Source organism: Melopsittacus undulatus, chromosome 7 (genome assembly GCF_012275295.1).
Source record: "Melopsittacus undulatus isolate bMelUnd1 chromosome 7, bMelUnd1.mat.Z, whole genome shotgun sequence".
Lineage (NCBI taxonomy): Eukaryota > Metazoa > Chordata > Aves > Psittaciformes > Psittaculidae > Melopsittacus > Melopsittacus undulatus.
The window spans coordinates 41,368,835-41,396,357 of NC_047533.1; the positions used below are offsets into that span (position 1 = coordinate 41,368,835).

Genomic DNA, 27,523 nt, shown 5'->3' on the forward strand with positions numbered 1-27,523 from the left:
CCCGAGAGCTTGCGAACGGCACAAGGATGTACCTCAGCCACAACCCTCAGACAAGGTCCCACCCCCCTACGGCCCCTCCGCCCGCCGGCTGCAGCCCCGCCCCGGGGCCGGCGCTACGGAGCGACTCGGGCCCAATAGCGGCTGGGGCGCTAATAGCTGGGTGGGACGGTGGGGCCTGCGCCTAGCCAGCCGGTGGCTGGGCCCGGCTCGGGGTGCTGGTTAAATACAGCCGGGGCGGTGGAGTAGGGGATCGAGATGGCGCTGGTAGCGGGCAGGCGGCGGCAGGACTTGGAGAACGTGAGTGTGGGCCTGTGTGGTGAGCGGGGCCTGGCGGTGGTTCCGCCTGGGTGACCGGCCAGGCTGCTGTTAGTGGTGGGCGCTGACAAGAGAGCGCTTCGCTTTACGCTTCGTTTCTTCCTTCACGTCTTTCCGCTGTTATCTGTGTCAGGTTTTGTCTTTCTCTTCCGGCCGAGGCGTCTGGTAGATGGCCGCTTCGGAAGTCAGGAGCCGCTGGGGACGCTCTCTGGCCGGGCCGAGGTGCACCCACCCATCTGAATCGCCGTACCCCAGTAACCTGGGTGTGCGGCTGTTCTTAATGGTGATTATTAACTTAATCAAGGCCGTTCTTGTGGATTTAGTTCTTCTGAGTTACTTTTTTTCAGCAGACGGGTCCTGTAAGCATGGTCTTTGGTTTATGGGCTGTGAGCTGGTGTGAGCACGGCGTCTCAGTGTCGCCTGCGGCACCGCCAGTAAACTGACAAGCAGTGTTTATTTGTTGTCCCACCCCGTGCGGGGAGCCGGGGCGGACAGGGTTTGCTGCCCCTGGCTCTGCCTGTGACTGCTTCCTTCCCTTCTGGTGCTGGTGGATGGTCACATGCTGGGAGACGAGAGATTGAAGCCTTAACCCGTGCCTGTGATGACATCAGTGCCTAATAGAAAGGCCTGTTTGGTTTTGGCTTTTGTGGTTTAGGTTTTGTTGGTGGAGGTGGGTTTTTTTTTTTTTTTTTTTTTGTTTGTTTGTTTGTTTGGTTTTTTTTGTTTGTTTGGGTTTTTTTAAGGGGTTCTGGTGTCTTAACAATGAAACCTGTATTTTTCCCGATTAGGACACTTGCTAAATTTGTCTTAATGCCACATTACCTGTGTGGAATCATCATTTGCTTTAGTTCCCTTCCTCCCCACATTGCCTGTAATACCTACTTAGAGAAATTAAGTCATAGGTCAGCGCTTCCAAATGCGGGCCGTATTTCAGGATGCAAAGATAGACTATAGCTGGTCTTGCAATAAGTAACATCATCAAACATGTTCTAATAAAACTCCATCTATGAGGGAGTGTGCTGGTCTGTCATAGTATTGCAGAAATGCTGAGCTCACCTGTTCCCATGAGACAAAGGATACTGCCCTACTGCCACTGTCTTTGGGAGGAGTTAGCTGTTAACTCTGCAATTAATTCTGTGATAGGAAAGAATGAGGCAAGATGTCTTGGCTGCTGGAGTGCCTGTCCTGCACTCCTGCTTTTGGAGCTTAAAATTATACCTGACCCCTGAAAATAGGGGATGAGGAATAGGGGGCATCTGTGTACTCTTTATTTTGGGTTTTATATTGTGACATGAGGAGTACCTTTTGTAAACATTAGCCCTGCAATAAGAGGTCCTCTTACCATGCAGGTATTTCTGCAAGGGTTGCTTACACTTAAAGACCAGGCTAATTAAAAGGCATCAAATGGGTGAGGGTGCTTAGAAGAATGACATGCCTCATGTGTCTTGAGGCTTAGGCTGCTTTCTGCTATGGCAAGGACAAGCTCTCAGTTTAAAACCAGTAAATATCCCTGTGAATCTGGCATGTCTCTCTGTATAGTAAGGACCCTGGAGTGGGGTGGCAGTCTGCCCTTATTTTTTTATTTCTTTCTGGGCTATGGTTGGGCACCACTCAGGAGAAGAGCAGTCAAAACTTAATTGGGAATCATAGAATCTTGACTTTATATATCTTGAAGCAAGCAAATAGCATCTTGTCATGCCCTGTGTTCCTAAGAGGGAAATTTGTTTTCTTCACTGTGCCACTGAATGTGGTTTCAACATTCACAGTGACTCTGTATGTTCAGCTTAAGGTGGATTGAATGATTGTGTCCTGGACTGGAAGGAGCAGATGCATAGCAGTGGGGCAGGTTCCTGATCCACAAGGAAAGGATTTTCCTTCCACCTATATTTAGTTTTACTTTTACTTTTTTTTTTTTTTTAAATAAAAGTTACTTCTGGAAACTTACGCAGCCACAACATTGTGCTAGTTTGTGAAATCAAAGCCCCCATGCATGGCAACAACATGACAAGGGCTGCATGTGCTTTCTAGTGAAAGCAGAGAATGTCTTGCTCAGCGCTTGGTAACATCATCTTCCCTCTGAGCTGCTGCTGCTTTCTTTTCTCAGTTAGTTTTGAGCTACTGCTGTGCAGGGATTTTGACATGCCAGTAATGTCAATGGCTGAATCACTTGAAACTATACTGGTACACTGCAGCTTTGTTACTGCTTCTAACCGTAGTTGGACAGAAGAATAACAAGGATTTTTGTAGTACCTGTATAGAGCATGTGAGAGTCTTTAATTGTCACTTTTCCCATCTTTTCACAGAAACTTGGTAATACTTATGGCATACCTCAGGAGTGAAGCTGAAATACTTTTAATATGCTTTAAAAAATAAGGTTCCTGAAGGCCCAGAGTAATGTTGGGAAGTAAATTAGTGTCAGGTTCTTCAGGGACTAATCTATACATAAAGTTATGATGAGCCTAGAACTTTAAGAGCTTGTCTGACAATACTAACTGAAGTAGGTTTTGGGCTGGGTTTTGGTTGCTTGTTTTGGGGTTTTTTTGGGGGGGTTTTTTTTTGCTGTTTTTATTTTGGTTTTTTGGGGGGTGTTTTTTTTTTGTTGTTGTGATTTGTTTTTGTTTGGGTTTTTGTTTGTTTTCCCCAAAGCTTGATTTACTAACAGGAAATTGCTAAAACTTTGTACCTTTAGAGCATACCTGTTACTACTACTCTTTGCCCTTCCTTTATGTTCCAGGGTTCCCTGGAAATAACACAGAGTTTGGAAGATGATCCTCTACTGGATTCACCGCTTATTTCATCTCATACATTGCATTCCCAACTGAGGCCAAGATTTCAGGCTATCCCAGCAGTTCTGCTTGCCAATTTTCTGTTGCTCATACATGTAAGTCTTAAGCATATTTTCCTTATGAAAACGTGCTGTTACTATTCTGAATTCTTACCATTCATATAGACAGAGTTCTCCTGAGATTTGCATACAATGTTCTTCCAAACCAGTGAAGCCCTATTTGCCAATGAATTTTGTTAGTGTATGTGTTTATATGCTACATACTGTGTTCTTATTCTGATTTTTTGTCAACACTAGCATGCTATGATGCCTTTTGTTAGGAAGAAAAGACTTTTAAATAGCATGCTGTTGGAAATCTACCAGCACTATTACTGCTGTAGAAGTGCTTGTACTAGTTATAGAGGGCTAAGAATTCTGGTGCCATGCCTCCTTGAGGCTGAGCTTGGTTCAGAGGGAAGATGTAAGGTATTTCTTATGGTAACTAAACAAGTAATTATGGACTTACTACGGGGGTTTTGCAGAGTATTGGATGGAGAGCAAAAGGAATCCAAATGTTACTTCCTGATCTGACTTCTGGGGATTAAGGGTAAAAAGCACAGATAATGTAGAAATCTTGTACCTCACAGTAGGAAGGCCTTCTTGAAGCTGATGAACAGAAGTAGAGATTCCTGCTTAATGTGTTTATCCTTGGTAAACTCAGAAGGCTTATTGCAGGTTTTGTGTGTAGAAACCAGGCATGAAGGAAGGTTGAAGAGATCTGGTGGCAGGATCTGACTGAAATGGTACTTGCATGGCACTTACAGACATGGTTTAGGGGTGGACTTGGCGGTGTTGGGTAAACAGTTTGATTCTTGTCTTAAGGGTGTTTTCCAATCTAAATGATTCTGTAATGCTGCTAACACTGAAGATAGTATATGTATAAAGCCAGAGTGCACAAGACATGTATGTATTGCTAGCCGTTTCAGAAATTTATTTGCTCTCAAGCAAAAAAAGCCGTGCCCAGTGCTCTGCAAGACATACTCTGCCAGAGCTTTAAAAGTACATAGCAGCCTCTAAGGTCTAGTTTTAATCAGCTGCTTAAAACTATTCAAAGAATATGCCTTAGCCATCTAATTTTTGAAGTAAATGTTTTGTGGGCATCTTAGAGGATCTTAATATTACTATCTGTTAAATAGGCTTAGGAAAGACTTCTGCTGAATAAACTTCCAAAATTCCCAGTTGAAACTCTGTATCCAGTCTTACTGCCTTCCCATTCCTCTAGGAGTTACCATAAGGATGGCACTTGGTCTGCATTAGGAAGGTAGATTCTGCTGTGGTAGTAGGACATTTGTCCACCTAGCCTTGGGTCCTTACTATCTACTACTTTGATGGATGTAAGCAAATGTCAGTCACCCAGATCCTAGGAAACTGCTGTTTCTTTTGTCCTCCCCACTTCCTGTCCCCTCCAAATGGAGAGGAGTGAGGGGAGGTGAAGAGAGAGAAATTGCTGAGGTCTTTGTCAACACATACTTCCCCAGGTATGTTGCAGTCCCTGAATATGCTGCAGTGGCCAGTTGGTCCTTGGAACAAAATGGAGAAGTAACATTTTCTGTTGGTGAGATATAACATTATAATTGCCACATAAAATAGTACCATTTCTTGGTGGAAAGATGGATGGGGAAAAATAAACTTACAGAATTTCTTACCCAGCTGCTGCTGCATTCACAAGCCTTGAGGCATGTGGAGACACAAGGTTAGCTTCTGATTGACAGTCTACCAAAGGGATGAGTATCCTGGAGAAGTTAAACCATGATAGTATTATGTGGTACAGTTGTAATTAACATCTAAAGTAATTTATATATAAACTTGGATCATTTCCTCTCCCCCCTACTGTGCCAAGAAATTGAATTAGTTGGCAATGTAGCTGCTTTGGTGCAACTGCCTGGTTACATACAATTCTGAAATATGTGTAGGATATGCTGGAGTGTGATAGGGTAGGGTTTTTGGGTGGCTTTTCTTTTGCCAAGCCTGCAAGCCTTGCTCTTTTGCAGGCTTCTAGCTCCTATCAGGAGAGTCTGGAGAGCAGTGTGAAGTGTATGGGTTAGAAAATCTGTTTGTATTAACCCTGCCTTTCCTTAATCCTCTCTGTATATGTACCTACACAAAACTGAATTTAAATGCTACTTTTTATCAAAATACTTTTTTTTAATATTAAAATCCTTTATACTGGAGTGAAGCGCATGCTGTTGGACTTTTCCAAAATACAAGCAAAATCATCTTTTAACAAACACCACTTTTAATCCCAGCTACCTGTTTCCTCTGTACACATACACTGCTGTGGCAGATTAGCAGAGCTACAATGCTAGGCCATTCCTGCTTGTATTGACTTAATATAGCCATTTTCTGTCTTTAAAGAGATTCTGAAGACCTAGAGGGAGTAGAACTAGATGTGTTACTGTTCTAAAATGGCAAACCAAATAGTAAATGGACTAAAAATGTGGGTTAGCTGGGTTATTTTTAGCTTTGTAAGAAAAGGAAGTGGTAAAATAATAGACTAAGTAAATGTTTTGATGAGAAACCACCCTTTTATTTGACTTAATCTAGCTACTTAATCAATCTCAATTTGGGATTTAATTTGTATTTGAAGTAATGGTCTTATGGATAATATAGAACACTTTTTTCTTTTATTCCCTTCATGCCTTCTGTGTCTGTCCTCTGTACTGCTTCCCTTGGGTATAGCTGATTGTGTGAGTTATTCCCCATTCCTTCCTCCCTTCCCAGTTACACAACTGTTCACAAGCACAGCAAGCTAAGGGCAGTTTGTATTGAGAGTCATTAAGGGTTCTGAAAGGTTAATTTATGTGAATAAAGTTGCTTGAGAAGTAACAAAAATATTAAAAATAAGTTCAAGAGGGTGGTGGGCTTTTTGTTTCTGTACTTAATTCTATGGATACATAAGATAGCAAATGAAAATTGGATGCTTTCTTCCATCTTTATTCTTGATGTGTTGGTGCTTTTTTTTTAAGCCAAGTATATTAGAAGTATTAGACTTTTGCCGACTTGAGGCAAATTGATTTTGTTGTATTTAGAAGTTCTTGATTTACTTCTGTTTTAGTAAGAGTTGTTTTTGTTCTCAGTTCTGTTTTTAAAATATTCCAATTCTGTAGAATGAAGCAGGATGAGAAAGTATCATTCTTATTTACTGAAATGAAAACAGTGCTTTGTATTATAAAGTTCTATAAAGATTAAACAAGCCCTGTGTTTATACATATATCCCAGATAATATGCACCCAGGACTCTGTCTTCCAGCTGGCCAAAAATTGCTGATGCTAGAAATTTAGAGCAAAGTTTAGAAGACAATAAGTTATGGCATAATGAACACTAGTCTGAAAGGGTAAGTGTATATACACAATTTGACTGTAGTCTAGTCCTTCTAACAAGTTCTGAACAAAATTGGGTGAGGGAAAAAGAGGTAGTAAGTACACTAAAGAGATTACCAACTGGCAAAGATGCCTACCCAGTATTAATAATTAACTTTAAGTTGCTATAATGTTTCACTTTTTTCTAATGTCAGAATGTAGTGATTATCTTCAGTGGGCACAGTTAAGTGTTGACATTCACTTATGTCAATTTAAAGTAAACCTAGGCTAAACCAAGGAAATGAGGCTGACTTGCAAAGCAATAACAAGTGTAACTGAATCTAAAAAGATGTGATTTTTCTTTTTGGTTGGTTGGTTTTGGTGGTTTTTTTTTGAGTAAGTGTTCTGTTCAAAGTGAAACAACATAGAAAAGAGGATCTAGAAATATAAGTTCACTGTGAATGAGAGACTTGAGGAACAGTGAAATTGTTTTAGAGGAAATTCTGGGAAGAATAGCAATTCTCAACTCTGTTCTGCTGGAAACTGGTTACCTTCCTGGAAGGCAATCTTACTACTTGGCAATTTTGGTCACCAGTATGTTTGCAGAATGACTTGCAGCAGTTTTAGTAATTGTCTAATGTTTTGTTTATTATTTCAACTCTGATAAAATCAATTTGGTGATGTATGATGAGTAAACTACATAAGCCTGTCTTTATATATATATATATAGTCAAATGTTGACTATGTTTTTCTCTCTTCCAGGTTGCTTTTGTTGTTCTAGCATTTTTAGCAGCCATGTTTTGTTCTTACCCCAATCCAAATCAGGATAAATGCCCTGGAAACTATACTCACCCCCTTAAAGTACAAACTGTCATCATCATTGCAAAAGTAATTCTGTGGACCCTGCATGTTTTTTTTGAGCAATACATCCAGCACCATCACAGTAAAGTCAGAAGCCGAGGTTACTTCTCAATATACCGATCAACAAGACGCCTAAAAAGGCTTCCACTGATGATACACTCCACAGGTAAAGTGAACTTGTTTTCCTGTTTTGTTGGATTTTTTTCCTTCTAAGCTTTAAATTATGATACAATAAAAGATTGAACAATTTGTATATAAATCCTCATAGGCAGGTTTTTAAAAACATATAATATGCATTTACATAAGGTATTTTAATCAGATGGACATCTTGACTAGCCTTTCTGGCCTGCCAGATGCATGCTGTAAAGAACTCTTCTAGTGGAAAAATTAAGTTGAATAAAACATCTTATCATTTGCATCTAGCCTTCAGCTGTAAAATGTTCAGCCAGCCAGGTCTGTGTTTGGCTGCCAGTGATCTCAGTTTGTGTACTCATCCACCTAGCTGGATATGTGGCAAGACTGCTAGTCCTTCCAGGAAGTGTGCTGCTCTCTTCAAGCTCATCAGTTCATGTAGAAACAGATGAATTGCCTGTTGCTCAACAGCTGTCTGAAATCAGCAAAATAAGCAATTTGCTGATCTTCAGTAGGGCTATGCATAATATTCAGCTCTACTTTTTTTTTCTTCCAACTTCCTATAGAGAAAGGATGATGTATAGGAGTGGTTTAGCACTGTGTATATATGTTACATCACTTGCCAGTGAAGCCAAAATAAGTGGTAGTACAAGTAACTGGTTGTAGCTTTTCTAACAAACTACCTCAGCAAATATAACTTGAAGGGATTTTTTTTCAAATATAAATAGCAGTCGAAAAGGGAACAGTGGTGACTTTTACAGCATTTTTACGTCTTATAATCCCTTCTCTCTCTTGTGGATTTTCTGAATAACTAGAGTAGAAATTTTCTAGCCAAAATTGATAAATTATCTAGTCCTTTATTACCTAGACCAAGCTAAGTGCCTTAGCTTGCTTTCTGCCCAGTGACTAAAAGAGCTAGTCAAATGTGCAAAACTTCAGGCTCTGACCACTAGATAGAGCTCTGAAGATAAAGATGTCTTTGGAGTAGAGTGACAAAATCGGGCTACAGCTGGCTTAAGCATGTTTCAAAAGAGAGGAAAAGGGCTACTTCTGTCTAATGCAGTTTAATCTGGAATACTTAGCCCTGTCTGCAGTCTTGGATGGAGCCTATTTCTCTCCTACCAGACAAATTCTGGGCATATGTCAACAGTTTAGGTGCATTCAATTGTGTGCTGTAGACCTTTGTATATCATCTGTAGTTCAGAAAATGCTTGGCTCTGTTATGGCAGAATTCCTGCCATGCTAATTGCAGCTGATAACTGAACTGCCAGGATGGAAGTGTTATGTAATGCAGCATGAAACAGACCTGTGCAGTTCCCTAGCTACATCATTGGTCTTAATACACTTGGTGCTTTATCCAGACACTTGTATTAACAGGATAGATGAGAGCATGTCACACTTGGTATCAGAGAAGAGGTTGTTTAAAGAATTAAAAACAGTTTAGGTCTGTAACTCAATACTTTGTGTTCCTTGACCAATTGTTCTCATCTCAGTTAAACTTTCAGTAACTTGTAAGTATTAAAATAATAGCTAGGCAACTAGAAAGCTATGTAAGTATCTCCCTGGGAAATTGAAGTGTTTGGGTTTTCATTCTGCTAGCCTCACTTAAATACACTTAAGCCTCCCCCACCTGAAGGAAAACACTCATTTTGAACTGACTGATCTAAGCTATTAGGAATTGAAAGAAACAAATAGTTTCCAAGCAGTTTTAGGAATGGGTAGCAGCAAGGTTAGAAACTCTTTAAGCCCATACATGTGTATTAGGTATTTTGAGTGCATTTTTTTCAACTCTTGTCTTTTTTAAGTCAGCAAAACCTATAGGAAAACTTGTAATTCTCTACAACTACAATCAAATGCTGAAATAAAACCTCATTTTGCTGCCAGCACTTGTAAGCTTGTATCACCTATGTTAGGAAACTAGCCAAAGAGGCAGGTATGATACAAAATGAAAAGCATTACTGAAATGTTGCAGCCTAATGCAGACAACTGGGGATGAGAGTACCAAGTTACTTAGTTACTCTTAGTTACAGCTAATGACATTGTCGCAACTGTAAAATATTACTTTTTTATTCTAGGTAATACAGCCCTGCTTTTGATTTTGTCAATGCAGCATTCCTTTCCTGACCACAGTAAAGTGTACCTGTATCTTCTCCTGGGAGTCCTGGGCCTGGAACTGATTAGCTCACTGACATGCTTAGTGATTTACACAGGTGAGAGAGACAATTTTTGCCTTTTTTGAATGAGACTTACTGTAGCTGCTACTCCACTGTTCTGTTTGCCCTCACAGTAGTTCACTTGGGGTACCCCAAGGCATTTAACTGCAACTACAAATGCAGAATGATTGTGCTTGTAGAAGGAAAAGTAAGGTAAACTCAAAACAAATGGGAAGGTTTTCAGGCTTGATTTCTAAGTGCTGCTAAGTAAAGGTTCCATGTTACCTCAAAGCTGTTGATCCAGTGAACTGGCAATAAAAGTATAATTGCTGCAAAAGTGTTCTGTAAATAGACTTGTCTGTTTAGCATTGTGTTCTTAAATGCATGCAGCACGGGCTCTGAAGCACTAAGAGCTATCTGGCTTAATCATAACTGCTTCTTGGATTTACATGTGGGACTTCTGTAGTTGATAATGTGATTGTGCTTTACTCCCCAGACTTTTCTTCCTTCCCTGATCCCACTCAATTCCTCTTTGTCACTAAAATGGAAGATTCCCTCTACTCAATGTTTAAAAAAATAAAAATTGTGGCTTTTGGAATCTATGCTAATAAGATAACTGCTTCATGAAACTGGGGCATTGCTTTGTACTTTCACTGTTGGCTTGTAAGGTTATCTGCTCTTAGATTTGGTGTGAACTTGCCAAGTGTTGATAAACCTCTTTCCATTAAACTATTGAAGAACTATCTGAAGTTGATTGATAAATGTTTGAACCAGATAGCTTCCTCTAATCCTATCTTAATGCAAGCCATAAACCCAAATAATTTTCAACTCAAATGAAAATGCCTAAGTTGGGAAAGAAAAGCTAAACACTGAAAAGGTACAAGACACTAAAAAATTCATTTTTTTTTTGGTTACTTGAAGAAAACTAGAGATGTTTACTGTGCAGTCCCTATCTAAATTATATGCAGTTCCTGCTCTTGAGTTAGTTTATAATGCTGCTTCCTGATTTACAGGCACAAACAAGGAGATGATGCCTTAGCTAAGTTGCTTTGGTAGCAGTGGTTTCTCTGAGGTATGGTAGGGAGAGCAAAAATAATGGGCAAAATTTATAGCTTGCTCCTGACTTTTGATCAAATAGGATGATGGAGAGTGGAAATACCTCTTTCAGGACTGCATGAAGCTGAAGTAAAAGCCATTTCTGTGATGGTCAGTGTTTGTCTTATTCTGATTTTTGTGATTTCATAATTGGTAATCTAGGAGTAATTTTCTTTTGGAGAAGGAGACTTTGCTGTCTTCTTAGTAATGATGCACAAAGAAGTACTGATGAGTAGCTTGGCTGTCTATGGGGGGAAAAAATCTATTAACTCCTGCAACAGTAATTGAAATCAAAATGCAACAAGAAATAAGGTCTGTGCTCTAAACTGCATCCTTTCTCTTATAACTGTGCAGAGGTCTAAATGCTGTAGGCTTGTCAGGCTTTTCTCTGAATGGACCAGCATGGCTGAAGTAAACTGTCCTCTAGAGGAGTAAAGGCTATGATGAGGGCAGTCCTAGAGTCTGCAAGCATGGCAGTCCTAGAAAACTATTCCAAGAACGCTGGAGATCATCTCTTCTTTGCATAAGCATACTTACTTTCCTGTGAAACTCAGGAAATAAGAGATAAACTGCAAAACTTTAATAGAACCTCAGGAATTCCAATGAAATGCTTTTTGCTTTTTTGTTTTGGTTTGGTTTTTTGGGGTTTTTTTTCCCCACCCTTGAGGGCCTTCTGCTGGCAGGAAAGGATAGGTTAAGGTTTGAGCCTTGAATTCCTTAAGAGCTCTCTGTCTTTCTGGTTACTTGTCACCAAAAGGGTCTTGTTTCCTAGCTTGTACTGTGCCAGTTCCTGTGACCATCAGATTCATTAACCAGCTTATACTAGGAAGTGGTGCAATGTAATGCTTTGTTTTCCAGCTTGAGGCTTGAAGGGTCTAATGAGTCCTGGAGTTAAGGGGAAGAAAGGGTAGAGCTGCATTAAGAGGAAGGAGTAAGGCAGTTCCTTTTGAAAACAGCTGCCTTACTCCTCATCAGCCTCAAAACAACAGTGTGAAACTTCGTTCTCTAAATTTTGTTGTGCAAAACTAGTGTGAGCTTTTACCCTTGATATGAGGCCTTCCAATCATGTTACGCTGCCTTTTCCAGTAAGTAGTGTAACTTTGTTTTCCATCCATTGCTTACCATACTGAGGTAAGCTCAGAAACTGCATTTGTGTGTCTTCTGTGCAGTGGTAGTTGTCTTAATTTTTAAGCATCAAGCTAAAGCTATACTGAAGAAAACAATTATTTGGCCAGTTTTGAAAGTAGCTGGAGAATTTGTAGTGGTGACATAGATACTTTTTTTTTTTCTCTGAGCTGAGTATGTGACTGGATGGAAAAGTATGAAGCTTCTTTAGTAGGATAGTTTTCAGGGCAGTCCTCTGCCCAGGGTTGGAGTGCCCCTATCAAAGGCAAACACATAGATACCACTGTTAAGATAGTATCAGCTAATGTTGCTGAACAACAATGGGCAGAGTAAGGTCACTTTACACTAAGAATTCTTTCTTGTGTTGTTAGTATGTTACTTCTCAGTTTTGGAGGGAAGGTAGCCCCAGTTCATAGACTGATTTTTTTTTTTTTCCACAGTGGAATTATTAGTTAACTAACAGAATGACGCGTAAATTCTTACCTGTAGAAAGTTAATGTATCTTATGAATTGTATGCTGCCTAATGTCCTGTGAAGTACTACTGCCTTTTAAAAAAATATTTCCATTCAGCAGAGTGTGTGTATATATAGCTGTAGGATGCAGAGGCAGGGATTCAGAAATATACAGGGAGTTGCTGTGATTGACTTATAACAGCCTTGACATACATAAATTGTTCAAGTGAGGTAAATGTGCATGGAATGAAGTATGATACAGACGGCTCTAAATGTCAGCTTACTATTCTAAGTTTGCTATTGATAGGACAGGGAGTCAAGCTTTAAAAGGTTTACTAAATATATGTATTTAATGACTTTCTTACATACTTCTAATATCACTTGAATAAAAGGCTAACATTCCCACAAACAACTCATGTTGGGAATTCCACATCCATTCCTTCATGGCTTTATTTGTAGAGGAATACTATCATAGAAATAACTAACCTTTGAGCCTAACTTGTAGTTAACCTCTGGAGGGTCTTAGCATTGTTTTAGCAGGGTGGCCTGTAGTAAACCCTATCATATTATTGACTTGTAAGGACAGTTGTACTCTGCTGCAGTAGTGTGGATTTCTCATGGATCTGGACTCTAATGTTTTTAGTGACATTAGATGTATTACTTCACAAGCAACCTGAACTGTGGAGTCCTGAAATACATACTCCAGATCTCTCAGTACATTCTCTGAATCAGGATCTAATGTTGAATAGTTTCAAATGGTTTCAGCTTCCTTCCAGAAATAATGCAAAAGATATCTACAGCTTCTCTTACCCCCACCCATTCACATTCCACATCTATTTAAATTGAGTCTTAAACTTCATCTGGTTCTGATAGCCAATACTGCGAGGTTCACAGTGTGAAGCTGATCTGAGCCACTCTGGCTTTCTATAGCAAATCTGCCCTAGTTTTAGTGCAGGTAGACAAGCTGTGTTTCACTGGAGGCAGTCTGGTTAAAATAGTATTTATCAAAGAGTTTAACTCAAATTCTGACCTAGATATTAGTATCCATGGCAGGTTGCTTAATTTATGGCCTGAATTTGGGGATTCAAATCTCAGAAGCCTCTTAAAGGCAACTGAGGTTTTAGTCTCATAGGTGATAGATTAAACTTTGCAGTACACACAAGCTTCCCCATTTAAGCACCAGGACTAAGAAGAGAAAAAACACCCAACCAACCAAACAAAAAACAAACAAAAAAAAAACCAAAAACAAAAACCAAAATACCCCAACTAAACACCCCCAGCCCTTCAAGCAAAAAAAAAAAAAAACCCAAAAAAAAAACCAACCCAAAAAAACCCCTACCCCTAACTTGTATTCAAAGCCATTCCAGAAATTAGCAGGTAGAGATTCTGCTTTTTTTTTTTTCCTTCCTTCCTCCCTACTCCCTTGATTCCCTTCTTGTCTTTCTATCTCCTATCCTAAGGCAATCTTATAACTATCTCCTTTGGATTTTTTTTTTTTGTGTTTAGAAATATGGAGCCTGGTGGTAAAGCTTTTCTTGTTTGGGGTTTTTGGTTTTTTTTTTTTGTTGTTGTTGCTTTCCAACTAATTTATGAAACTTTATTGCAGTGAAGATAAGCAACTTCAATCATGCCAAGCCAAGACCCGACATAATTGAAGAAGAAAAGATGTACTCCTACCCTAGTCACATTACCTCAGAAATTGGATTCAGGTAAGATTTTCTACGTTAATCTTGTGCTGTGTTCAGCCACAGCATATAGGTAATGCTGGTTACCGTAATTGCATTACTTTCTGTAGTCTTGTAAGTCTTAAATATGGCAACGAAAGCAGAGGTGGGAGTAATAGTTCTGAAGGAAACTATACGCTTAGGACTGCTATTTTATGTGCATAAATGAAAAGCAGCACAAACTGTACTTTCTACATAGTAATTGCAGTTTATGATACAGAAATCCTCAGACAAGAGGGCAAAAGTTACTCTACCATTTAATAGGAATAATTGTGCTTAATCTGGTTAGTTGACTTTATATGAAAGTTTGAGGAAAGTTACTGGTGTCCTGTACTGTTACTTGTGTAACATTTGTGTTACATCACAAGTACGCCTACAGAAGCCTAGCTTCTTAAACCAGTCCTTTTAGGGATGGGAACATATTATGGGCAGTTGATACAAGAAGGAAGCTTTGCAGCTTTGTTCTGTGTCAGCAGTTGGACATCACATTCTAGCAAGGAATTTGGAATATATTTCCAGTTTGGGAAGGAACTTTTAAGGTGGGTAAGGTAGGAAGAGGTAAGGAAATAAGGTGAGACAAACTATCCAACAGGACACTCTCAAACACTTGAGACTGATTGCTTGTTGGGCCTTTGTACCTTCTCACTGCTTGAACATCTTCCAGTTACTGACATGAGTCTAATGCGACTTAAAAAAAAAATAAAAATGAATATGGATTTCCATATAGGAATTTACTCTAGGAATTTTTTCATCCATCATGACTTGCTTTTTGCTGCCTGGGTAAAAAGTGGAAGTGCAGTGATGACTAATACTTGGCACTTCCTCTGGTGTGACAAATGCAACACACACATGCTTTTATGGAACTTGGAAGTAGATGTCCAGGATACAGGAAGGATTTACAGTTGTCTTGATTTTTTTGATACAATGTCTGACTTCCATCTTGATATAAGGTGAATGCATGGTGGACCTCATTCCTTTCTCATTCAGCTTTTCCCCTGAGAAATTTGTGAATGCCCAGGGAATGAGTCTGCAACAATGATCAACTGAGGAAAGACTGATTATTTTTGATTAAAGAGTGCAAACTTCCTGTAAGAACTGATTGCAAAACAGTTACTTTAATTCAGCTCTATACAACTCTGCCTCTCTATCCCTTGAGAGTTAAGGTCTATTGAAAAGTGAATCCTGTCAGCCCTTCAGTTGACCCTGGTTATGGAATGGGTTTTTTTTTTATATTGTGTCCTCTACAACCTATGCTGCTGACCAGGACCTCTTCTGGTGCTTTAAGTTGTTAGTGCAGATTACTGGGTACTGTTGCAAGGCTTTTGTCTAGAAAACATGTTTTCTTCAATTTTTCCAGTTTAACTCTAAGTAGGTTTTTAATTGGACCTAAGCTGTTTTCTGCTCCAGTTGTCCTCCTCAGCATTTTCTAAGAACTGATGCTCTTAGAGTATTCTGAAAGATACCACTGTATGTAGTAGTATATCATGTATGCTGCTGCAGGTTAGTCAAGGAAGCTATCTTGTGCAGTTTATGATCCCTGCTGCTGAATAAAAATACTGTGCCTGCTTAAAATAAACTTACTGATGTTTGTGTAAAAGGTGCCATGGGTTTCTCTGTCAGTACAATTCTAGCATGTTTTACCCAATAACTTTAAGTTTGTTAAACAGTAAGAACACTCATACTAGTTAAGCTTTTCTGTAGCTGTCTACCTGGAAATACATAACTTTATTGTGTATTTATGGCATGAAGCTTAGCTAAACTTTTTCTCTTTCTGCCTTCTCATGCAAAATGAAAGTTAAATGTAAAGATGTAGATTTCCCTCCTCCCTCAAAAGTTGGTAGAGATCAACAAAAGTAAAACTGAAAAAAGTAACTTCTTTTAAGTATTAATTAGCTGACATTTCATATGTTAGAAAGTTGCTATTATTGAAATCCATATTTTTATTTCAAGGGAAGATTCAAGTTTAGAAGAGATAGTTGAAAAGCAAGGAGATGTAATAGAATATCTTCAGCGACACAACGCACTGCTCAGCAAGAGACTATTGGCACTAACATCTCAGCAAATTAAAACTTAACAGAATTTGCTGCTGGAGCTCTAGAGGGAACATGAGGTAATGTAATATCCAGACAGACTTGTACAGATGACTCTGCTTCAATCATATTTCACATTTTGAAATAGAAATGGAAAGATGAGCTTTGCATACAGTATAGACCTGTTACAACTGGACACTGGCTCTCTTCAAATCATCAGTGCTGAGAAAAAGTTCTGGATCGTCATGGAATTTTTAATTCCCAACAGGTTAAAGTTGGACCTGAAGTAAGGGTTTAATGTTGTTCAATTGTTGCTATTATTTTGTACTGCTGTAACCTGTAAGCTTCAAACTACCAAGTATTTTTATATTTCTAGAACACAGATTTGTTATTGAGAAAAATCTGATGTTGCAAAGGATGTCTTTTCAGTTTCTAGTGCTGAACCTGAGGCTGGATATGTTCTGTCACAGTCTCATTACTTCTAGTGTTAGAGGTGGTGTAGTTCAGTAATCTTACACAAGGTAGATACTTTCTTTCTAGATCAGTCTCCTTTTTTCTTTTTGTCAAGCAGAGGAATGAAACTGTTGCTTGTGCCAGTGGGGAAATTTGACATCCAATTTGGGAGTTAAAAAATAGTGGTACGTGTCCTAGAATAGCAGATTTCACAAGTGTGTGGTACAAAATAATGCCATGATAAGCAATATGAGCAGTTGTTCAGAATTCTGACTTGAAAACCTGTAAGAGGGATCTTCAGGGATGATGACTTTCCCAACACCAGGAGTCTGTGTTCAGCTAATGATCAACAAGATTCCTACCAACTGAACTAACTTAATACAAAAATACTTGAGTAAGATGTTTTGATGTTGTAACTAACTCATGTTGAATGTATTTAAAGTTCCTGTTAAAGATGCATCAGGTACATCTTTGCTCTTTCTTCTGACTCTTCAAAAAAAATATCAGCATCTTGATTTTTAAGCTAAATGTATGTGGGGAGGTGAAAAGCAGCAGAAGGCAGGTCTTTCAGAAGTTGAAGAAACATGAATTTTTGGTTCTATTCATGGGCTTACTGTGAATGCAGGTGAAAGAACAGTTCTGTTCTGGGTATTACTTTTGTCTACCACTGTAGACCAAGAACTATTTTAGAAGCCAATGCCTCTGTGGGGACAGGGTAATTACTAATCAAAACTGAGAGGGCATCTTTCATGAGTGGACTTGTGCTTGAAAATAAGAAAAACAAATGAAAATGAATCCATCTTATGGTGTCCTAGAGCACAGCTTTAGAAATAACCAAACATGGGGATCATCTTGTTTAAAGGAACACAATAAATATTGGAGGGTTTGCTGCTATCCAGCACTAGACTGTTCTCCTTAACTGATTTTCTTAGAAAATGCAGCCAAGATTTTATAGTGTATCTGTAAGGAATACAAATGTGTTTTGTTTTTAGAACTCAAGTTTTGATGTGATTGTATGTATCACTTTGTATGATTTCTATGAAAAGCAGTAAAATGTGACTGTGAAGCTCACGCACAATAAATGCAACTATGGAAGAATGGATCCTGTCATTTCTAAGCTCATGTACAGCTGTTGAAGACTTCCACACTGTGCAGATTTTGTTATGCTGAAGTTCTAGCAGCACAATTTTGGTGCTTAAACTAGCCAAAACCTGTTATGACAAGGCTAGCTGAGCACTTGTTCTGGAGCTTTAGGTTTAGGTTTCTTTTCTTTTTCCTGAGTATTGTTTTGCCATCACACTGTAGGCTTTCTCTGCTACTCTCCTTTATCTCAGAGAAATTCCTCTCTTTTTCATAGAGGAATAGGCTTCATAGTGTAGCAGAACAACTTCACTATACTTTGAGGGCATTGCTCATACTGTCCTACTTCATGACTTCTTGAGGGGAAACTTGGATTAAGCAGCAGTGCTGCTTTCTATGGAACATGCCCACTTAAAAGTAGAGTGCAGGTTGCTGTTATGTGAACATCCACATTTGTTGCCCTTTGTAGTTCATAGCTTTTAAGTACACAAATTGTCAACAACTTGTAACAGCCAACCCCCATTTTGATATCTGTTATTACACTCTCTGTGTGTCTTGTTTTGTTAGTATCTCTAAAAAAGTAAAGGGGGCTTTCCCATCTGTGTAGGACACTCTCCTACTCACCCTGACCTCTTTCTACCAGCTAGCCATGGTAGGGCTATAAAGAGTTGAGTAAGGGCTACCAGAGCATGGCAAGGAGAGCCCATACAGGGAAGTGTGTGTCAGGCCCTTGCTCTGCCATCTTTGCACCAGATGGTGCAACAACAGCCCCTGCTCCACTCTGGGGGCAGGTAACCACCAGCAGCTCCCTGCCTGGGCACAAGGTACATGGCCATGCTACTTGCTTTGTATGATGTCAAAGCAAAGCAGTGTGGTGTGGCATGCTGGCTGTTGTAGACTTGCTCAGTGGTGAACACCGACCTCTTTCTGCCAGTGTGACCTGGCCTGTGGCTGAGTTTATCAGTCTGCAGGTGGGGAGTGGTGGCAAAACTGATAAGGGAGACTCAATGTGCATGTTGATGCTCAAAATGCGACATATAAGGGACAAATATCTGCTGTTTTGTAAGCAAGAGAAGGCTTAGTTGCAGCCTTGCTGCATCTGATATACCGCAGCTCTGAAACTGGATGCAGAGTCCTAATTTTTCAGGTTATGTTGCATCTTGCTCACTGGAAACTTCTCTGCTGGTACAAGCTTAGGTGCTGAGTGTAGCAGGGGCCAGTGCTGTCTGACCAGCTCCAAAGCAACCCATGGCCCACCATCAGTGTTGCATCTGGGGTTACTGTCTGCACCATCAGTACCTGATCACAGATTGGATCTTACTGTCTGAAGTAAAATCCAGTGTGCTGCATGCTCAGAAAGCAGTAAAGTATTAGGTTCAAATTTCGGGTAGGAGAAGGGGTGGGAGAGGGAAGTATCACCTTGTGAACTCTGCGTGTTCTGCTGCAAATCAGTGTTTTGCTAACTACCAATGCAGCCTCTCAGGCATGACACACCTGCATGTATGAGAATATAGGTGAAGTTAAACAGCTGAAGAAGTTGGTGATGCTCTTTATGTAACTATAGCTGCTGAAATGCTGTAAATATTTGCAGGTCTGTGGTCTTAATGAGGCAATCCACTAGACCATACCATGGCAGAAAACATAATGAAGGAATGTTTCCCAATATATGTTGCAGCTGTATCTTAAAATATAAAAATTTATTCCTTTGGGGGAGTAGGGGGGGTGTTATTATTATTCAATTTGTACCCTTCAATAGCTTTTAATTCCTGTAGAAAAAAAAATGTAGATGTTTTTCAGGTTAGAGAAATGAGTATCATACCACCTAAGAAACAAGACTCGGGGTTGCCCCCTAAATGTTCACATTAGTTTTTTTTTTAATTTATTTCTAGATGAAATGCTAAAATAAAAGAAAAAGTTGTTATAATATTTTGTGAATGCTTATGATCTGTAAGGGGGGGAAAAGTCAGTATTTGCGGGGTTTTATTCTGAATAACTCATAGGGGAAATTCTATATAAACACTTCAGTGTTTCACCTCAAAGGAAATCGTTGATTGTAAAAGACTTTAATAGGATTTTCATGCTTTAAGGTTCTGCAACAATACGCAGTTAAGCGGGCTTGCCCCACTGAAGGTCATTCTTAATCTAAAAAGGAAAGTTGTTTCAAGGACTAAAGGTACTTGGCAGACAACAGTCTAACCTTGAGTTAACTCCAGATGCATGAAAAAGCATCCTTAGCTGTTGGATTGAGTTGGGCTAAAAGGTATTATTGCTAACTGAAGGTACAGGTTGTGCGGCTGGGGTGTTTCCCACTTTGCACAAATATTCTGCAGCTGACCACCAGCAAGAAAGATAGAGGTCATCACAGTAATAAGAGATCAATATGCTAATTGTGCTGTCTGATTGTAGTCAAACATTTGAAACTTATTTACCACACTAATGCTTCTGAGTGATGTTGATATACATCTTATGTAACCCTTAGCAAAACTTGGCTTTGTGTGTGCGGACACCAAGATATTTATAGCATACATATGTGGCGTAAGGGAAATATTTCCAGTCTTTATTCTTCTATAATTTCCTTTTTTTCTATACTGGAAAGGGAAGAGGTGAATTGTTTATTATCCTTTGGGAACGCACTAATCTGCTCTTTCTCACCACAGCCTTACATTTGCTTCTCTTTCCTGTTGACCTGCTGTTACATCATTTTGTATTTCACTCTAAACCAGCTAATATAATTTAAAAAAGACTCGATGAAACTGACTTTCAAATAAATTTACACACACAATTAAAAACTATCTATAAAATAGAGTACTTCTAATTTTCGGAAACTCACATTTTGCCTTTTGGAGTTCAAGGTCTGAATCTACCAGAATCAAGTCTTGATTGTTTTGATTGCACCCATATAAGCATCAATTCTGATTTTCAATATAGTGCAATTTGTATTTGTACAAACATTCTTTTAAATGTACACTCGCACACGAAGAGTTCAGTCCATTTAGCTGTTGTAGCACTGTGTCCATGTGCTTCATATTTATGTAACTAATCATACTGTTATCATGGAAAATTGCTTTTACCAGATGAATTAAATGAAAAGGGCTAGTTTGGCAACAAAGCCAAAAGCAAGTCCAGCTCAGCTGAAAACAAGGTTCTTTTAACATAAGTGGGAGCAGGACTTCAATACCAGTGTTGTGGTGTGCTGTAGTGGCAACTTAGCACTTACTTACAGTGTCCAACAACCAAACTACTGCATATTTTAGCTTCTGCTACCCTTCAGACTACTATAGAGTTTTATTTCTTTCTCCTGGAATTTGTAAGAACATCCAGATTTCAAGATTTAACATAGAGATAATTCAAAATCTTGCTTATTCAAGGCATGAAGACAAAAAGTCTTCAGTTCTGGGTTCTGCTGTGATACTGTGGGCTCATGATGATGTATTACAGCTTGCTGTGATTACACCAACCAGTAGTTTTAAACCAAGTTCTTTCTATATCGTTTTTATCAGAATTTATTTTTAATAAGATAAAAAACTCAGGAAAAAGTTTCCATAAAAACTACTGTTTATTGGTGTCAGAAATAGAGTAAGTAAAATGCTTACACACCAATTCCACGTGAATCTACAGGGAAACTAGACAAATCCTACATTCTTCTCTTGCTTCATTGACTTTGACAGCCAAAGAATATAAATTTTGAAAAGTATAAAAAGTTTATTTAAGGTAGGATTTTATTTGAAGTGCATACCATCTTTTACAAAATATACAATCAGCCAGCTCATTGATAAACTTATCTATCAAAAATCACAATCAATGTCTTTTTCAAAGATTCTATGGTATCAGCATGTCTAAAAAGAACGGACACTTAAAATAATTTTGTAGACTGACAATGGGCTTCCAAGGGCGCTTTGGTACTTGTTTTGTTTTTACATTTGTAAAGCAATGTGCATATATAGCTCTTTACTAAGATACATTATGCTTTTTGTATGATTTTATCAAAGTTAACTGAATTATGGTTATTTAAAATATCCAATGCCACATTAAATCCATATACCCATTTATAACTGTTAAAATAGTTACTCTTTGCCTTTCTTGCTTTCTCATACTCTTTACCTGTACTTCTAAACAGAGATAGCTATGGATACATATGAAAAGCCAAGTTAAATGATAAAAAAAAAAAATAAAATTATTGGTAGTTGCCTCTGATTTTTGAAAACTGCTTTGTTGTTTGGGGTTTTTTGGTTTTGTTTTTTTTCCCTCAAAAATCCAAAGGTTTAACTGCAGGGCTGTTGGTGTAGATAAGTTTGACCTTCTTTTAATGATTTTCTAGAACTCCGGAATAAGGTGTGATGTTCGGAGATTTTTTTGGGGGGGGGGGTTTGGTTTTGGTTTTGTTTTTTTTGTCTCTATACAGAGACATTTGAAACTTCTGTTAAGCTCTGCCAGCGTGAATCTGATTCAGGTGTCAAGTTCTTAGAGATGAGGGGTTAGATACAGGCACTGATCAGAAAGTTTCAGCTGTCCACTTTTCTTGATTGCTGTTGTTATTAGAAACCATGTTGCAAGACAAAAATCTGATACTGGATTTAAACCATGGCACTGCTGATCTTCACTCATCTTTATACAACTTATAAAAAATGTGGACATTGCAACGCTAGTGTTATGACTTAAATATCTGGGTATGACTTATTTCAGATTTGGTTTAGTTCAGCTAATGAAAGGGCTACCATGTTTTCCTTTATAGGCACGTTTGGAATTTCTGGTGATATAAAAACATGCAAAATATATATTTTTGAAAACAAACCATAAAATAAAAGCTCAATGTATTTTTGACCTCCAGTACTGAAAAGAACAGCCTGTTTTCTGTTTGAAGTTCTCATTCATTGTAGTGCTGTGTTCCAGATATCCCATTCATTTAAATTACAGGAATAGAGTACTACGCAACACTGGGGTTCACCAAACAAAGGTTTCTTTTCAATGGTCTATTTTTATGCTCTATTTATAATGCTGTAGTGGGTATTTTAGGTAAACTACTATTAAGCAAATAGTTCTATAGTTCTGAATTTTCAAGTATGCTTCAGCTGTCTGGTTTGGCAGCCCAGTTTAAGAAAACAAATGATAGGCTTTGCAGTAACAGCTCATTAGACAGGAAGATGGGCTTGACCTTAAAGCCTGAGTTCAGGGATACAAGTTATCAAAGTTTTGCATGACCCTTGGCTAATCTCTTATCTCCCTGTGCTTCAATTCTCTATCTATAGAGTGAGGGATAATACTTTCTTCACTTTCTTACATTGTAAACTCCTGCTGTGCTTACTATACATGAAGCCAGAAGGACCAGTAGTGTAGTGATGACTTTGGTACTATAGCAGTAATACATTCTACATTATTGTTAAGGCAATTCCATAAAGATGTAATGTTAGCTGTAAAAATATAGCTGTATATATTATTAATATATAAAGTATAAACAAAAAAACCCAGACTTTCTCAATTCTGTGCTGGAGTCTGATGTTTCACCTTAAATGCTGCCCTATACACAGCCTGAATTAAGTAGTCAACAGAACATCCAGTTTCAGCCTGAACAGTATAGACCATTAAGAGTCACTTTGTACAGATCCTTCTTAAGGCTACTGAAAATCTGTCTCAGGTATCTGATGTTTGATTTGGTCTTCAGCTTTCAGTAGTCCTTATGAGAGCCAAGGAATTCGTATGGAATGTTTCAGCCAGGTAAGTTTCATGTACATCCTCCCATCACCACCCTCCATTTCTACCCCCCCCACTTTCTAAGGTGTGAGCAAGGGCCTTCCAGGTCTTGCAGAATGTGGCAGACAGGATTGCTGAAGACAGGACTGCAGTGGCTCTCTCAGGTCAGCTGTTGTTGATCTGGACTGCTGACTAACTTCTCCATCGATTTAATTGTTGCTCCTTTAAAACACTGAAAGCCCATTATGCAATTGCTGGGGAAAAAATAAAAGGAAATAAAGTGAGATATTTAGTAGTCTAATGTCTCATGCAAAACAGAAAATGGTATTTGTGAAATACAGATGAAATTTGGGGTAATGTTTATTATTTGGGAATTTCAGCTGAAAAGGTTAAGAGAAAAGAAAAAAAAAACCTGAAAGCAAGAAGGCCTCTAACGTATGACTGTTTTCCATTTCTTTTTTTTTTGTCCCATGTTTTGCATATGTAACTTATGAAAAATCAGGTTCAGTTCTCTCATTATTTCAAATGTTGTGAGAAAAAGAGCTATGCTCATCCCAGTTCCCAACCACCTGTTGAAATTCAGGCTTAAGGGCCCATCCTGTTTGCATCTGCAAATAGCTTTATCCATATGTAGAACTCCATTGAGATCAATAAGATTACTCATGTGATTCAAGTTACCCAGGCATGTAAATATTTGCTGAATTAGGACTAAAACTGGAAGGGAATGTAAACGTAGGTGGTAAATCTTACTTAAGATAAAGGAGCTGAGCACCCACAATGATGACTGGAGTTAAGAGAGTTAGTTCAGGTGCCTGTCACCCCTTACTCCCCAGTCAAGCTTTATGGATTTCCAAACAGCTTTCTAAAGCAGAATTATCTTTAACTACATGTCCACAACATGCATTATGAACTAGTAAGTACACTGTTTTGCCTTGCCATTGACTTTCCTTACAAGAATTTGGCTCCCTGTGGAAAAGGAGATAGCACTGAAAATATCTTTTGTCTTGACACACTATGGGGAAAAAAAAATCAAGTATAAGTGCACATGTCCTGTACAGCTATTGCAGTCACAGGCGAAATGCATTATGTGCAGTTGCAAAACACACTAGAGAAAATGTAGATGCTTTCTTCAGCTAGTCTCCACATTACGGATGCTGAACTGGAGAAATGGGGGTTAAATTTGCTTTTCTTAGGAACTGAAGCAATCCATTCAGAATCAATTCAAGAAGTCTCTGGGCCTAAATTCCACTGTCCCTGTCATTCAGTCTATGCATGCTGAATAAATTGATCTGATTGCTTATCTTTTTAGGTTTATGCTTAAACTGATGAGGGAATCTCATTTAATCTCTCTTTCTGAACTGACTGCAGTGAGGAGACATGCCATTCAGCAGTAAAGCATCCTTGTCATGTCCCTCTTTCTACTTGCAGCTCCATTCTGCCGCTCACTATGCAGCCCATCTGAGATTAAATTTAAGATATGGTAATCTTTTTTCAGCCTCACAAACTTGCCAGTTTACCACCCCGTATGCATATTCTATGTGTTTAATAGGCCAGCACTATGGGGTGGAATGGTACCTCTTTGAATGGCTGTTTTGGGAGTGGTGTGGGCTCTTTTCACCAAGGCAGTTTATGCATTGACAAGATTCTTGGTGTAGGGTTGTTAAAAGCTTGACTTCAGTCTCGTTTTCACTATTAACTGCTTCATAAATCAAAACATCTGGGTCCACAGAGAGCAGGTTCTGCCATTGTGTATTTACGATGCTGTTGTGCCTGGGGCTACAACATTATTTTAATACATAATGAGTTTAGAAGATGCAAAACTACCAACTGCATGTTTTATTCATTCTCAAATTGCAAGAGCGCCTAGGTTTCCTTTTGATGCCTGCTCTATTTACATATGCTACCTGTGTTCTTCTGCAGCCACTTAGTATTTGAATGTATATGCCCTCATCAGCTATAAAGCATTAATGTTTTGCACTTGTATAGCCTTTCATCTAAGGAGCTCAAAGTCTTGCTGACAATGAAGAAGAATTACAGTCCCCTTTGAAGTGGGTAAATGCTACTACCTTCATGTTACTGATGGGCAGAGTGAGGTGACTTCACCCTGCATCCAACATAAGAGCCGGAGCATCTTCTTCAGCTACTGCTTTGTGCAGACTTTACGCTCACCACCAGCTTTGCTGGCTTATCTTAAGCGCTTGTAGGGTAGTAATTCGTTCTATTTAGCAGAACCAGCTGTTTTGTACCAGAAAGGGAAGGCCTTAGCGCGGTGAGAGGTGGCCGGGGAGGGGAATAACGGGGCTCTGAGGGGAGCGACAGCCCCGCGCTCCACCGTGCGCCTGTCCGAAGCCCTGTGCTCAAAGCAAACGGAGGCCGGATGAAATCCCTGCCCTAGTTCGGCTTGCTTTGTCAAGTGCCTCTTAAAGCGTTCCGAAGTGCAGGTGTGAATTAGGACACATGCTCGTTGCTGGGAGAGGAACGCCTGGGAGGACGCGATGCCCCGACACGCGTGTGTTACCTGGGCCAGGCTCCGGCAGGACTCAGGGGAAGGGCACCCTGGAGTGGAGCGGCACGCAGCGCCGGTGGGAGCAGCCGTGCCGGTGGAGCTTCCTGCGCAGGGCCAGGTTGGCTGCGGAGAGAGGCAGGGAGGGGAGGAAGAAAAGCAGAGCGTGAGGGGGGAGAGGGGGGAGGCCAGTAACCTGCCCCGGTGGTCGCGGTATGGGGGCAGCAGCCTTACCCTTGTGGAAACAGTGCCCACTCCTGCCAACACTGTTTCGCAGCAGCAGGTTTGCAACAGTTGCCTGCCTTGAGTCCCTGTTTATCCCAGCCCACCCCAAAGTTTCCAGACTCAGATATACGTACTCGGATACATCTCTCCATCGCCTCACTGTGAGTAGAGAAATGCCGGGCACAGACCGAGACAGCAAAAAAACGCGTGGCAGCGGAAGCCAGGCGGATAGAAACTGGCCCCTGAGGGCAGGAACCGCGTGTTGGATGCGGTTAGAAACACGCCGGCGGTGCCCACGGCAGGCATGAACGCTACTACGCCCTTCTCCCCCAGCCCATGCGGCTCCGCTGGTGCCCCTTACCTGTCCTCTGTCCGTCGGCAGGCAGGAGGCTCGCCAGGAGGAAAAACACGACACACAGGAGCAGCCGGAGTCTCATGCCTGCGGAGACGCGCTCGGAGGCTCTGTGTGTCTCTGTGCGTGTATGTGTACAGGCGGAGAAACGTGAGCGGCAGAGGAGCAGCCCTTTCCTCGGCTGACCACACAGGCTGTGGTGGGTTAGGAGCCGCGCGGCAGCAGCTCTTACAGCGACGTTAATGGTCGGGCAAGAGCAAGGCTTCTGCGCTGCCCTTCTTCCTTTCCTCTCTTTTCTTTGTCACTCCCCCTTATTTTCCATAAGCAAACAGCCAGGAATGAACAGTCCGTGTAAACAGTAGCTGCTGTCAATGCACTGGGGGCACGGAGCCTCCTGAACAATGCACTGACTCCGCTTTAAATTCCACCCAAGCAAGGAGAATAAACCCCAAAACAATATGTAAAACAAGCCCCGATGTTCCCTCCCCCATTTGCAACTGTTTAAACTCTGCATTGCCCATATTGGTCCCACATGCAGAAAGCAACGGCAGCGGCAGGAAGTCCCCGTGTGCCCCCCCTCGGTGTCCCCCGGCGGGGCTGGCAGGCCCCCAGGCTCGGCAGTCCCCGCAGCCCGAAGGCTCTCTGTGTTCTCTAAACTAGCTGCGAAGCGGTGGCTATTCAAAGTGAAACTGTTAGCAGTTAAGGCTAATGGGTGCCTTTGTACCGTCAAGCATTTTTGAAGGATCAGAATATTCTAGAATTAATTCGCGAGCTTGTTTTCTTTTTCTTTTTCTCTTTACCAAGTCAGGTGAAATACAAGTATTACGCGATCTGTCACGCCAGTGCCACTCCGGGGAGAGCAGTTTTGGAGGGGACATTACGTTTTCGCATCTCACCTATACTTTGCGTTATATTAGTACCAGCTCACGATGAGACCTGGCTTTAACAAACCGAGCTGAAAACAGCTGGCGGGCTAACAGTGCAGATGTGCAAGACTGAAGAGGAGACAGACAAGCCCCGCGGAATGTGTTAGCAGAAGGAATGGGTTTGAAATCCAGCAAGTTACCGGCATCAGCTAAAAATAGATTGGTCCGTTTCTTATTTTCAACCTGCTGATTTATTGGGATGGAATAGCACCTAGTGGTTTGGGAAGTGAAATCTGTCCCTTTCTGGGGAAAAAAAAATTAAAATATGTAGGAAAGAGGTCATTT

General features: G+C 40.1%; 2 protein-coding genes across 2 annotated transcripts; one reads left to right on the plus strand and one right to left on the minus strand.

Annotated features, from left to right (window-relative positions):
• The first annotated feature begins 168 nt into the window (after window positions 1-168).
• Window positions 169-17,562, plus strand: TMEM192 (transmembrane protein 192). Its single transcript, XM_005145537.3, has 6 exons — window positions 169-297; window positions 3,050-3,196; window positions 7,201-7,465; window positions 9,507-9,641; window positions 13,864-13,966; window positions 15,932-17,562. The coding sequence occupies exons 1-6, from the start codon at window positions 256-258 to the stop codon at window positions 16,053-16,055; spliced, it is 816 nt and encodes a 271-aa protein (XP_005145594.2). The 5' UTR covers window positions 169-255; the 3' UTR covers window positions 16,056-17,562.
• A 3,684-nt stretch (window positions 17,563-21,246) lies between these two features.
• On the minus strand, window positions 21,247-26,573 carry APELA (apelin receptor early endogenous ligand). The gene is made up of 3 exons (XM_013128141.3): window positions 26,322-26,573; window positions 25,751-25,861; window positions 21,247-23,486 (listed from the first exon to the last, which is right to left on the minus strand). The coding sequence occupies exons 1-2, from the start codon at window positions 26,395-26,397 to the stop codon at window positions 25,773-25,775; spliced, it is 165 nt and encodes a 54-aa protein (XP_012983595.1). The 5' UTR covers window positions 26,398-26,573; the 3' UTR covers window positions 21,247-23,486; window positions 25,751-25,772.
• Window positions 26,574-27,523: the final 950 nt, after the last annotated feature.